At 51.7% G+C, this 13396-nt stretch overlaps 1 protein-coding gene and 1 long non-coding RNA gene across 3 annotated transcripts in view; one reads left to right on the plus strand and one right to left on the minus strand.

Annotated features, from left to right (window-relative positions):
- Positions 1-876: 876 nt before the first annotated feature.
- Positions 877-4028, minus strand: LRATD1 (LRAT domain containing 1). Of its 2 annotated transcripts, none has more exons than XM_084826599.1 (2): positions 3018-3223; positions 877-2232 (listed from the first exon to the last, which is right to left on the minus strand). In XM_084826599.1, exon 2 carries the CDS (start codon positions 2193-2195, stop codon positions 1311-1313), a length of 885 nt encoding a protein of 294 aa, XP_084682725.1. In that variant the 5' UTR covers positions 2196-2232; positions 3018-3223; the 3' UTR covers positions 877-1310. The 2 variants fall into 2 exon arrangements, with proteins under 2 accessions (XP_084682725.1, XP_084682726.1); XM_084826600.1 differs by lacking the exon at positions 3018-3223 and adding an exon at positions 3579-4028 and having other exon boundaries at positions 885-2232.
- The window catches only part of LOC146359103 (uncharacterized), a 29842-nt gene continuing 19852 nt past the window's right edge, over positions 3407-13396 (plus strand). Inside the window, exon 1 of the long non-coding RNA XR_014786545.1 lies at positions 3407-3547. This is a non-coding gene — a long non-coding RNA (uncharacterized LOC146359103). The remainder of the gene's footprint in view (positions 3548-13396) is intronic.

Genomic DNA, 13396 nt, shown 5'->3' on the forward strand with positions numbered 1-13396 from the left:
TATTTACTCAAAAGTAAGTCCCAAGAACTGTGTCCAATCAGGCTTATTCTCAGGTAGGTGTGCACAGGACTGCAACCTTACCTTGCAATTCCATGCATACTCATTATCATCAAGGCCTATAAGGCTGCAGCACATGCCTACTTACCTGGCTGTAAGCCCCACTGAACTCTGAGGGACTTACTTGTGAGCAGACATGTCAACTCTACACATCTACTCAAGAGTAGGTCCCACTGAGGTGTAGAGGACTGCACTAGAAATCAGGCAGAAGAACCAAGAACCAAGTACAACCCACATCAAAACAACCTGCCACCCAATCCAACGCATGTTTAGTTTGAAGTAAATCCCACTGCATTCCCCCACTGTGCATACAGTTGCAGTCATGCTGTGCATATTTACTCTAAAGTAAGTCCCAAGAACTGTGTCCAATCCAATCAGGCTTATTCTCAGGTAGGTGTGCATAGTATTGCAACCTTACAACCTTGCAATACCATGCATACTTACTTCAGAGCAAGGCCCACTGAACTCAGTAAGGTTTACTTCCAAGTAAACATGCCCAGAATCCCTGTTGAGTCACCTTGAGATCTACACGCCCCCGGTCGTTATCAAGTCCTATAAGGCTGCAGCACATGCCTACTTACCTGGCCGTAAGCCCCATTGAACTCAGAGGGACTTACTTGTGAGCAGACATGTCAACGCTACACATCTACTCAAGAGTAGGTCCCACTGAGGTGTAAAGGGCTGCACTAGAAATCAGGCAGAAGAACCAAGAACTACGCGCAACCCACATCAAAATAAATAAATCAAAAATACAAAAATCTCAGCCCCCGCTCCTCCCAGATTAAAACCATGCATGGTAAAAAGGGAAAATATCTCTGTCTATATAGCTCAATTCGAAATTTTATTAAGCACGCTGGGAAGTATGGTCGACATCGATAGCTGGGAGTGACTTTGTCCACAGACTTTGCTAACTGCATCTCTCCTCCGCTCCCCTCCTCCGCTCCACCCCACCCCGCTTCTGATCGCGATTATCGTTACTACTATCGTCGTGGTGAGCGGGGGGGGGGGGGCGAACCAAACACCGGCCGATGGAAGGGGCAGGAGCAGCGCTGGTTTCGTTGGGAATGTTGCCATGGTTTTCCCCTCGATGGAAAAGCGGGAGAGGAGAGGGCGCGCGGGGCGGCCAGCCAGCCGCGGGGCGGGAGGAGCGAGCCGGGCAGGAGGGCGGGTTGTGCGCGCCGGCCGGGCCACGGCTGGTCCCCCCCTCCTCCCCCCAGCCCCCCCCCCCGGCCCCTTAGCATCGGCTCCGCCGCTTATTCTTTGCCACCCACGATCGCCAGCTCTTCGATCACCCTCAGCTTGCCGCTGGCGTCGATCCGGCGCTTCTCCCTGATTAGGTCCTCCAGGTTCTGGAAGCGCACCGTGTGCGCCTGGCCGTCTGCCAGGTGGATCTTGAGATAGTATTGCTGTTGGGGCGGCTGAGAGCCCGAGGCCGGCTGGAGCTCGCCGCCGGCTTTGAACTCCCGTTTGCCGAAGCGGCACCAGGCGGCGAAGCTCTCCGAGTTCGTCCAGCAGATCTCGGGGCTCTTTAAGCCCAGGTGGCCGCAGGCGTTCTGCACCACCAGCTCCGCCCCCAGGGGGCGGTAGCGGTACCAGCTACTCACCACCCGGCCCACGTTGCCCGCGGCCGCCTCGTACAAGCAGTCCTGGCGAATCTGGCCCTGGTGCAAGTGGATGATCTGGCCGCTGCCCACGTAGACGGCCCAGTGCGGGGGCGGCGGCGGGTGGTCGGACGGCCCCAGGTAGAGCAGCTCCAGCAGGTCGCCCGGCTTGCACAGGGCAGGCAGGGCCGACACCGGGTAGACGCTGAGATCCCCAGCCTGGGGGTCTCCGCTGACCTTGGAGAAGATGCATTCTTGGCCCCGGAAGGCGGAGAACTGGGTCTCGCTCAGCACCAGTTGCGGCGTGTGGTGGTGGTGGTGGTGGTGGTGGTGGTGGGCGGGCGTCTCTTGGGCAGGGCTGCTCGAGCCCTTCACGCTGTACTTGTCCGGCTGCCCTCGCTCGTCCAGATCCTCCTCCTCATCCGAGAAGAAGTACGCCACCCCGACGCGCAGCTCGTCCTTCTCGATCCCCGAGGGGTCCCCGGTCGGCAGCTCACTGTAATTCAGGTGGGTGATGCGATCCAGTTGATTTCCCATCAATGACAGGGCGAGGCGAGAGAAGGAATCGCCGGATCTGAGAGCGAGAGAGAGAGAGAGCGAGCAGAGTGGGAGGGTAGTGGGGAGAATAATCCGGGGGCGGCGGCGGCGGCGGCGGGGGCTGTAACGAAACGCGCACACGCCCGACACAAAACGAGGCGCACGCCTAAAGGGATCGGGTGCGGTGGGCTCTGCACGCCTCATCTTTGCCAAGGAAGAGAAAACTGTCGCTGGCCGGTCCGGATTTCTTTCCCACAACACACCCACCCGCCCGCCCGGCCGCCACTACCGCCGCACGCCCCTCGGAACCAGCAGGGGCTGATCTCTGGCAGCCAGATGTTGCAGCAGCGACGCCGCTGGCTCGCTGGGCTGCACCGCTTCCGCGTACCCGATCCGGCCGGGGCTAACCCTGGAGACCCAGCAGAGGCGGAGAGCGCGGCGCCTGGGTCACGGCTTGGGACAGCAACAGCCAGGCGCTGCTTGGTTCCCCGAAGGAGAAGAGGAGGAAGGGGGAATCGGGGTTTCTCCCCCTTTGTCTTCCACTGTCGTTCCCCGCCTTTCCCCCTCCAGGAGAGAAAACCCGTGCTGGCGGAGGGCCGAGGGGCTCCCCAGCCCCCGCTCCTCGGCTTCCAACAATGTCTGCTCCGGCGAGGCAGAAGATCGTCAGCGGCTTTTTGCCCTTTCCTTCACTCCTGACCCAAAGCGGTTCGCAGCCGCCGCAAAACGATGCCTGACCTTCCCTGGAAACCGACAAGTAGCCACGACCGGGGGGGGGGGGAGAGAGAGAGAGACCAGCCCGGATCCCCACTGCCCTCTGCGTACCCGGAGTCGCCCAGATCCTGACAAAGCCCCCCAACTCCTTTAAAGCCCTCTGGTCGCCATGGGGGCTGCCGGCTGCCGCTGAGGACGAGGAGTCGAGCCAGCCCTGCTCTGCCGCCGCCGTCCAAGCGCTGGCGATCGCGGCTCCGACTGGCAGGCGCGCCCGCGTCTCGCGCGCGCCCTTCCCTTGGACGGTCCCGCTCGGCTCTGGGCTCCCCTCGGCAGCGCCGGCGAGTCAAATAAAGTAGCGGCCGCTCCTGCCGCCAAAGCCCGCCCCGGGCCGCGCTCATTGGCTGCTCGGCTCTCCGCTCGGAAAGCGCGAGCCGTCCTCTGGGGTGTCAATCACCGCCGCGGGGGTGGGATTCCAGGCGCCCGCCGTCTGCTCGCCCCTTGCGGCGGCGGCGGCGGCGGCGGCGAGGCCCGCGCGCGGGCTGCTCTCCGGAGCTGGCGCGGGCAGCACCGCTTGTGACAAGCCGCCACCGCTGGCGAGGGAACCCCCGGCTCCTCCAGCCCCCTGCCCAGTATCCCACCAGGTAATGCCCCAGTCACGTGGCTCCCCATTACCTCGCTCCCTCCTCTGTTGCTTGCCGTCGAGACTCCCCACGCTCCGCTTCTCCCCTTCAGCGGAGGCTGAGAGGCGGCTGGCGACTCTCTCTCTCGTTTGACAATCCGAATTACAATCCCCCCGCTAGCTACCGGACCAACTTTGACGTCAAAGGGGGCGCTGATTCCGGGCGGTGGAGGAAATCCGCCAGCGGCCTCGAAAGCCACGCGTCGCGTTTCAGCGAATGCGTCTTGCCGTGGGAGGGCGTGTCGCGCGCACCTGACGGGTCCGCACGACAAAAGCCGTGGTGGTTTTCAGTGTCCTCGGAAGCGTGTCAGGGGTTCTGGGGTGGCTGGGTGGGGTGGGCGTCAGAACCCCAACTGCTGCAGAGACCCCACATAGCCTTGCAGTGGCGGTTCATCCTGAGAACGCGACAGCGCCACAGTAACGATTACAACCTTAACGTATCTACGGTGCAACCCCAGGCATGCTCAGACGGAAAGAAGTCCTGCAACTCTCAGCCTTCGCCAGCCAGCCGTGAGAGGTGTAGGAGTTCTTTCTGTCCAAACATGGATAGGATTGCACCCTCAGGTTACTGTGTGGTGTGGTGCAGTTATGCAATTTTAGAGCCTGGACTTCATGGTCTTGCTCCCCCCCCCCCCGCCCTCTTTAGAGGGTAATGTCGGGTGTGAGCCAGTCCTGCTGTGTTCGGAAGGCCTCCAGGTCATTCATTCTTCTGAGTGGGGCCCTTCCTGGATTTCTGCCCTAGAGTCCTGCCCTGGATCCACCCCTGATTGTGGAGTTCTGTCGCGGCTTGTCTACCCATTTTTCATCTTTGTCTCTGTGTGTAGGAGTTTGAACGGCCTCCATGTTATTCTAGATGCAGGGTTGGCTCCAGATTTACCTCTACGTACAGGAGATCCATTGAAATAAAGGGGATATATGTTAGTCACAACTAACACAAGTCCCAGAGATTTCAGTGGGTCTACTCTTAAGTATGATTAAAGTTGGATCCAAATTGACTCATACAGTTTTATGAGTCAATGTATTTGCTTACTTATTGTGAAATGTCTCCAAGGAAGGTAATGTAGACATAATAACACTGAGCTCCAGAGCACTTGCTGGCTTCCTCATTCACTTCCATTGAGTGTTTGCTAGCTATGCATTTTTTGTGTGCACGTGGAGCCATTTCTTCTGTTGAAGTGAATGGGGGAGATTTTGCCCCATTGCCCATGTGGGAGCTCTGTGTGCTACCTCCCTCATGTTTTGCTTCAGTTCTTGCCTCAAAACTCATGTATGGGAGGGGCCATAGCTCAGTGTTAAAGCACCTGCTTTCCATGCCAAAGGTTCTAGGTTCAAAACTTCAATCCCCAGCATCTCCAGGAAGAGCTGGGAAATTCCCCAGTCTGCAACCCTGGAGAGCTGTCACTGCCACCAGTCATTCCAGACAATGCTGAGCTTGATCAGTCTTCTGACTCCATAGTAGAAAGCAATCTCCTGTTCTTTTATCTCGTCTGTGTGAAGCCTTTGGCTTAAGCCATCAGTCCTCACTCCGTCCAAACCAGAACTAAGCATTAGTATGTGTAACTTCATCTGCACATAACCATCTCCTGTTATCCTTGCTTTTCTCTTCCCCACTTTTCTTTCTTTTGGATGCTATTCATTGTCGAAACGTAGATCGTAAGCTCGTTGGGGCAGGGATGACTATGTAAAACAATATAAGTATTAGTATTAGTATTATTATATTTATACCCCGCCTTTTTCCCAGTACTGGGACACAAGGCAGCTTATAAAAATTAAAACATATACAATTAAAACATGAAAATATACAAAAGTTAATATATAAATTAAACAAAAATACAATTAAAATTATATCAAAAATTAAAACAGCATTTTGAAACAGCATTTTAGCAGCTTACCACCAGGTTCCAAAGGCCTGCTGGAACAAGAATGTTTTAGTCTGCCTCCAGAAACACATCAAGGAGGGAGCCATCCTAGCCTGCCTGGGAAGGGTGTTCCACAGCCGTGGGGCAGCTGCCGAGAAGGCCTCCCGGGTTCCCACCAAATGTGCCAGTGACAGTGGGGGGACTGAGAGAAGGGCCTCCCCAGAAGATCTCAGAACACGGGCAGGTTCATAAGGGAGGATACGGTCTTTCGGATAACCTGGACTGGAGCCGTATAGGGCTTTATAGGTCATAGCCAGCACTTTGAATTGTTCCCAGAAACAGACTGGAAGCCAGTGAAGCTGTTTTAACGAGGGAGTTGTATGGTCCAACCCCAGTCAACAGTCTGGCAGCAGCTCTTTGAACCAAATCAGAACGCATCCAAATGATTTTATCAGCAAAGTGCTGAGCAAATTGTTCACAGCGGGCTGTCAAGTGGTCAAAATTTTGTCACATGGGCCAGGATGTAGAACGGCCCTGGCCACTCAAAACAGCTCTGCTGGCCGGCTCCCTGCAGATGCAATGGTGGCAGAAAAGAAAGACTTCTTTGCTGCCCTCACTGCCATGGAGTAGGCTTTCAGATAAGCTCTAGCCCATGTTCGATTGGACTCGTTCCGAGTTTTCTGCCAACGTCGCTCTAGACTCTGTCTCATTTGCTTCATCGCTGCCAGTTCCCTAGAGAACCAGGGTGCTGGTTTGGCTTCACTCCATGAGAGGGGACGCTCGGGAGCGATTGTGTCCACCGCCCTAGCCATTTCCCTATTCTGGAGATCAGCCAGGGCTTTGACTGAATCGCCTGCCGCAGCAGCAGGAAAATCCCCATCAGGAAACCATCCGGATCCATCAGCCTCCTGGGGTGGACCAACTTAATCGGTCCCCCACCCCTGCAGAGGCACTGAGTTCCAGTGAGTCTAAACCCCACCAGTTAGTGATCTGTCCATGACAACGGAACAACAGAAAGTTCCTCCACACCCAGATCACCGCCATCCTGCTAGGCATAAAAAACCAGGTCTAGAGTGTGACCTGCTGTATGAATGGGGCCAGAAACCACTTGGGACAGAACCATGATTGTCATGGAGGACATGAAGTCCTGAGCTACTCCTGACAGGGCAGCCTCAGCATGGATGTTGAAGTCTCCCAGCAGAACAAGCCAAGGGGACTCCATCACCTCTGCTGAGATCACCCCGGTTAGCTCAAGAAAGGAGACTGTGGGGCAGCGGGGTGGGCGGTACACCAACAGAATCCTTATTCTGTCCCAAGCACCCACTTTTAAGTAAACACACTCAAACCCAGTAGACTGTGGGCCAGGGCACCTGGTGAGGGGGATAGTATCACAATAGACCACTGCAACTCCCCCCCCCCCCCCGCAGCCTGCTGTTCTACAGAAAACCCTGGGGGACAAAGCTGAGATAGATCAACACCCCCAGCTTCATCCAACCAGGTCTCTGTAATACATGCCAGGTCTGCATGCTCATCCAGGATCATGTCCTGGATGGCTGCTGTCTTACCATTCACCAATAGTATTTTCAACCCGGGGGACTGCTGCCAAGGCTATCCAGGTTATTTGTACTGGGGGACTGCTGCGGGACAACCAGGACCCTGTTATGGTCCCTGCTCTCCTGAACACGCAACTGTCTCCCCCCACCATATCTCCCTCTGCCCTGTCTAGTTGTCATGGCTGCTCCCTGTATCCCTTCTTCTCCCCTTATTTTTTTGAAGCACATCCCTCCCAACACCCCCCCACCCTTCCGTTGACAAGGGGCAGGCCTTCGCCCTCGCGTTCCCCCAAAGTGGCTCCCCCAAAGGGGCAAACCTCTTTGGTGTCACCCCTTCGGTGGCCGCCCCGCCCCCGCAGGAGCCTAGCCTTTATGCCCCCAGCCCAGGAAGATGACACAGTTGGGCTGGGAGGGGGGGCAGTCCTGGGAGAAGCTGATGAGTCAGGGCCTTAATCCTGCGGAGAGGCAGCACTCACAGTGATGTGGTGGATCAGGAGTCCCAGAGGCAGAAGCAGAGGTCGCAGCAAGCAGCAGGCTCCCTCTCCTTCTACCTTGCAGTTGTTCTTGGTTGGGGTTCTCTTCTCTCTTCCAAGGAAAGGTGTGGTATGTACATTAATAGTGTTGTAGAGATGATAATGATGGTGTGTGCACTATCTGCTGGGCCTGGATTGAGACAATTGTGCGTGCAACTCAGTAGGATGGATTTCGGGCATCTCTACACCAGCCTAAAATTCTGCATTTAAAACAGAGCTTTCTGATTCCGTTTTAAATGCAGGATCCCAATGACTCCTGTTTTCACCTGCTTCCTTTCCCCCCACCCCTTTCCCCCTCTGTCCTCCCGTATCTGAGTCTGCCATTCTCTTTCATTGATCTTGCTCCTCTTCTTGCCGCTTTTCCTCTTTTCACACGGAGGGAACTCAAGCAGAGCACAATGGGGTAATTGGATAGCTCATTATCTGTGATCTATTTAAAAATGGAACAAAGGGCATTTAGTGCAGGAGATGCCTTGGAGGTTCATGGCATGGCGTCAGGTAAAGAGCCCACAAACTTCTGTGAAGGAGCCTTCTCAATCGCAGGATAAAAGCTCTGTGTAAAGGAGCCACAGACTTGAATGGAATCTCAGTGGGCTGATTCCCATCTCAGTGGTTTGCCATCTGCCTATGGCTACAGTCCTTGCAGCACTTCCTTTGGAGCATCTCCCTTGAAATACATGAAGCTTTTCTATTGGAAGCAAGTGTTTTGAGGACCAGAGCTTATGCAGTGCCTCATTTTGTAATTAGTGTGGTGCGACAATCTCTCTCTCCTGTAGTATCAGCAGATAAGAATGCCTTTGTATATTGCTGGCATCTCATCAGGCACTTGCCTCGTTTAGATTACTCTTTTAATTAACTTCGGAACACAAGCATCAGTTTATCCCCGGCATCCTGAAGTTGCACATTGCTGCCAAATAAAGACTGCATTTCAGGGTCAGAGTGGTTCAAGGTGTACCCACTTCTCGGCCTCTTGTCTTGAGACAAATGGGCTCCTTAGTAGCTAGATTAGCCTTAGGTTTGGCTTGTGAGACCTCTTTCACTTTCCATCCCCACAAAGTGAATGTTTACTTGGCTTTCCAGTTGCAGCAGCATTTCCAAGATATAGCACCCACGAGTTGCTAATTAAAAACAACACACTTGTAACCCTGGAAAGAATGCCTGATGGCGGTAGATGGATTCATTCCTCGTGGCTGTTATCTCTTCGTTCGGCTTAGATAGCAAACCAGAAATGGGAAGGATGGTGAAGAACAAACCCACATATATGAGTGACTCACCCAACCTGCTGCTATCTTATGCCAGTGGATATTTATTTATTATTAACATTTATAAACCACCTTATTTGCTAAAAAGCCATCAAAGTGGGTGTATAACCATTTTTAAACATTTTAAAACAATACAAGAACATTAAAGAGCACAAGAACATTAAAAACAGTCAAATATTAAAACAGCTGCATAATTTTAAAAGGTTCCTATAATTCTGCTCAGGACTCCTATGGTTCTGGTTGCTTACTGGTTATATATACTGGCTACTGATACAAGAACATAAGAAGAGCCATTCTGGACCAGACCAGGGGTCCATCTAGTCCAACATTCTGTTCACACAGTGGTCAACCAGCTGTTGACCAGGAAACCACAAGCAGGACATGAGTGCAACAGCACCTTCCCGCCCATGTTCCCCACCTACTGGTGTACATAAACATATGACCTCTGGTACTGGAGGTAGCAAGCAGTTGAACGAGTTGCTAAGTGCCAAAAGCACACATTCCTTTGCTTCAGTTACCTTTATTTATAATGTCAAGTTGCTGTGCGGGCCCTATCTGAGCCAAAAGGGAACTCATATGTTTATTATTAATAATTATTAATAATTATTAGGAATTAAGAAGCAACAACAACAAATGTTCCTAAAATATTCTTTAACCCCCACTGATATATGGTATCTGAGAGCAGGACTTTAAGGGCGCAATCCTATGCATGTTTAGACAGAGAGAAGGCCTACAACTCCCAGCATTCCCCAGCCAGCTATGGCTGGCTGGGGAATGCTGGGAGTTGTAGGCCTTTTCTCTGTCTAAACATGCATAGAATTGCGCCCTAAAAGTTGCTGAGAATCATGACTCCCCCATCCCCCTTGAGACCTGTAATGGCTAGTGCCCTCTTCATGGGACCATTTGACCGGTGGAGTCAGCCATCTCTCTCCCCACTCCCCTGCTTCTGGCAACAGTGCGATGCCATTATAGAGCATCCGTTTCCATTGGGCCATTCTGTGGCTAATGAGGAATGTCACTGGGTTGGTGACTGCAGCTGCACCTACTGCTTGAAGCGGTGGCAAAGTGGGGGGTGGAGGGGGGGCTGTAAAAGAAAGAAGTAGAAAGCCCTCTTCCATTTCATCTATAATGATATCACCACCACCCCACCCACATCAATACATCAATGATATCCCCCCAGAAATCTTTTCCTTTTAACCTCCTCCCCCCCTCCTGAAATTGACAAAATGCTGTGGGCTGAATAGTTTGACGTAGCCCTAGTCATGGCATTCCATATACATGCACACCTTTTCTCTCTTTCTCGGTTTACCGTCCTACACATACATAAAGAGTGGTTCTTAGTCAGCAGGAATGCACCGCTTTCTTCCCGCAAACGTTTTGTGATATATGTTCAGGACAGGACACATGGCTCAAGAGCCGTGACATTAAAGGGAAGTGTAAAGTGCAGGTGCTGTGACCCAGGCTGCTATCAAGAGGTCTCTCCACTCCCCGGCCCTGTTGCTGTCACTGCCCCCCTGTCCTAAATGTGTCTTTGAGATGGGCCATTTTCACCTAGAGCCAGAGCCAGATAAAAGGGCTTTCAAAAGCCTCAAGGTTTCTTAAATTGTATATGAGATGCTGCACATTAAAATCTTTAATTCTTGTGTGAGGTCTTTTGCCATATCTGCTATCTCCATGATCTGACATATTACTAGTAGATATTTAAATTATTTGTATTCCTGAATTATACTACCTGGAAATGTTTAATAAATGATTACAGCGACATCCAGAGCAAAAGCTGAGCCAAGAAGTTTGTCTCCAGTTTTCTGTGGCCAGTCCTGCAGATCATTAATCCAATTCTGTTTTCAAGGCACATTGCACTCCTTTCCTTTCTACACCCACATCTCACATGCACAGGTCATACTTCCCACGTTGATTAATAATCAAAATGTTGATTACATAGCACTTTAACTGAAGCAAGCAAACAAACTAAGATATGCACCATCTTTTTTTTCCAGGAAGAAAAATACTAAATTGTGGAGATAGCCAAGTCTAGGGATGTACAAAAGTCACTAACCTTTCCGTGGATTATGCTAACGGTGGGGAGGGAGGCGTTCCGTCCCTCCCTCCGGAATCCTCGACGGCGGGGGAGGCGATCCGTTCCTCCCCCCCGGAATCCTCAACGGCCGGCTGTGCTCTGTGGCAGCTCCGCGGAGCAGCCGGCCCGGCCCAGGCCAGAGCTGTCCGCAGCCAGATTTCCGGCCACGGAGGGCTCTGGGTAAAACAAACAAACAAACAAAAACCGCGTATGCAAATGGCGGCGGCTATGGCCGCCGCCATTTGCGTTCCTTATTTTTCGCCGTCTTAGTCTACATAAATATTTACGTAGCCTAAAACGGCGAATCAAAAAGGGACGCAAATAGCGCCCGCTACGCTATTTGCGTTCCCCTTTATTTTCGCCGTAATAGTCTACATAAATATTTACGTAGACTAAGACGGCGAAAAATAAGGAACGCAAATGGCGGCAGCTGTAGCCGCTGCCATTTGCGTACACTTTTTTTTTTAACCCAGCAGTGATAGGCTACGTGAATCTTTACGTAGCCTATCACGTCTCTGTAAAAAAAACCAAAAACGACAAGACTGCAAATGGCGGCGGCGGCAGCTGGTTGGAAGACCAGCTGCCACAGCTGCCGCAGCTACTGCTAGAGCTGCCGCCGCCTGGAACATCCGCCCCAGGTAAGTCTCGTCCCGGGGGGGATCCGCGGGGGGGGGCAGGGGGGTGGCAGGCCGTTCCACCACAGATTTCGGGGGGCCGAATGCACTGGCATTCGGCCTCACCGAGATCCTTGGCGGAATTCTCTGACATCCCTAGCCAAGTCAAAAGGAAGACATTAGATGCACGGGGGAAGGGGTGGTACTTCGTATTCACAGCTCCGCTATCCACTATGTGTAGGATCCAGCAAAAGCCTCCCACAAATGGAAGGTCCATCTGTCACTGGGCAGTTTTTGATTCAGTGACATTTTTCTCCTGCCTAAAGGGGGGGGGTTGGGGGAGGTGATCTTCATCAATTCCTCACTCTTCCTGAAGCCTCCCGAAAATCTGCTCTGGGGGGTTGGAGAACCCTCCAGAACAATGGGAGAAATGGTGTTGGGGCCTGAACATGGTGGGGGAAATCAGCAAAGATTGCTTTCCCACCCCTTCCTGTCAGTGGGAGCGTTCTGAGTAGAACTCCACTCAGGGATGCTCCCACTGGTAGAATAAACATTCTGGATCCAATCCTATGTCTCCAATGTAATTCTGATTACTCAACCACCTGTGTGCTCTTTTGAATTCTCTCTCTCTTTCTTTCTTTCTTTCTTTCTTTCTTTCTTTCTTTCTTTCTTTCTTTCTTTCTGGAAGTTGCTCAAAGTGAGCAATTCCAGGTTTAAGTCCATGCACAACACTTTATCTACTAGACCACCATAGGCCTCTGTAACTCAAGACTAACTAACATGGCATCCCATTGGCTTAATCTCTTCCTAAATACAGGGTTGTATCCAATCCTGTCCGCCCATCAGTGGAACAGAAACTGCTGGTGGAATGGTCTCCCCTTCTTGCTTGCAGCTCCCCCAAATCTGCTCCAGAGGATTGGGGGACCTCTTGGAGCAGATTTGGGAAGCACAAGGGAGCTGCAGAGGGGAAGAGAGCAAAGGGATGTCCTGCTGTGTGAGTGGAAGTCCACTGGCACAAAGTTGGATTTAGTCCACATATTGTGATTCAAGTAGCCACCAGTGCATTATGCCAGATATGTAAACTGGGCCTTTATTAAGTCACTGCGAGATGTCTTTCCCTAAACGTTTGTGTGGTAGACTTGTTTTTTGTGTGCACCCCATTTAGTGACGTCTAGGTAGTGGTGACTGTTGCCAGATCGTGGAGATAATGAGCTTCCAGAGTATGATAAATGGCAAATCTTCCCAAATTGGGGCACGTTAAAAAAAAAAGGTTCACCAGGTGAAAAGGCCAGAGGCAAGTTATGTTGCAACGGCTTTGCCGTGTTAAATATAAATGAAAGAATGGAGTCGAGTTCTACAGAAAGGTAGCAGACAAATAATAAGGGGAAGAAATGTTATGTTTTTGAAAAGGTTTTATATTTTTACAGTGATCAGTTTGATAGCTTGCTAGGTCCCTATACTTCTGTTTTGTTTCAGAGAGGAAGCAAGGTTTTTTTCTGTTTGTTCATTGGAATGATTGTTTACCCTGCATAAATTCTGGGTTATATATCTCTAAATGTTTCTATCAACGATTTTAAAATAATCTATAAACCAAATACTAGAGCTGAAGAGAACTCAACAAAAATCCTTTTGGTGTTTACCCTGGAGATTCCTCCCCCTCCCCCTCTCCCTCACCCCACAACACACATGCACACGCACACACACACGCACGCACACGGACAGGCAAGCTGCTTATTCTTCACAAAATATTAGACTGCATTTTTGCCTTGGAAAAAGTCCGGTGTTTGCCCTGGCTAAATACATTCTGTTTAATCTTTGACCTCAGTTTTCACTCAAAATCCATTTGAAAACTTCACAGTCTTATTTCTGTAATAGGAATTGGGGTGGGCATTTAAAGATCAGCACAGTCTGTC

Source organism: Heloderma suspectum, chromosome 1 (assembly GCF_057233095.1).
Source record: "Heloderma suspectum isolate Gila_16-S chromosome 1, 16-S_ref, whole genome shotgun sequence".
Lineage (NCBI taxonomy): Eukaryota > Metazoa > Chordata > Lepidosauria > Squamata > Helodermatidae > Heloderma > Heloderma suspectum.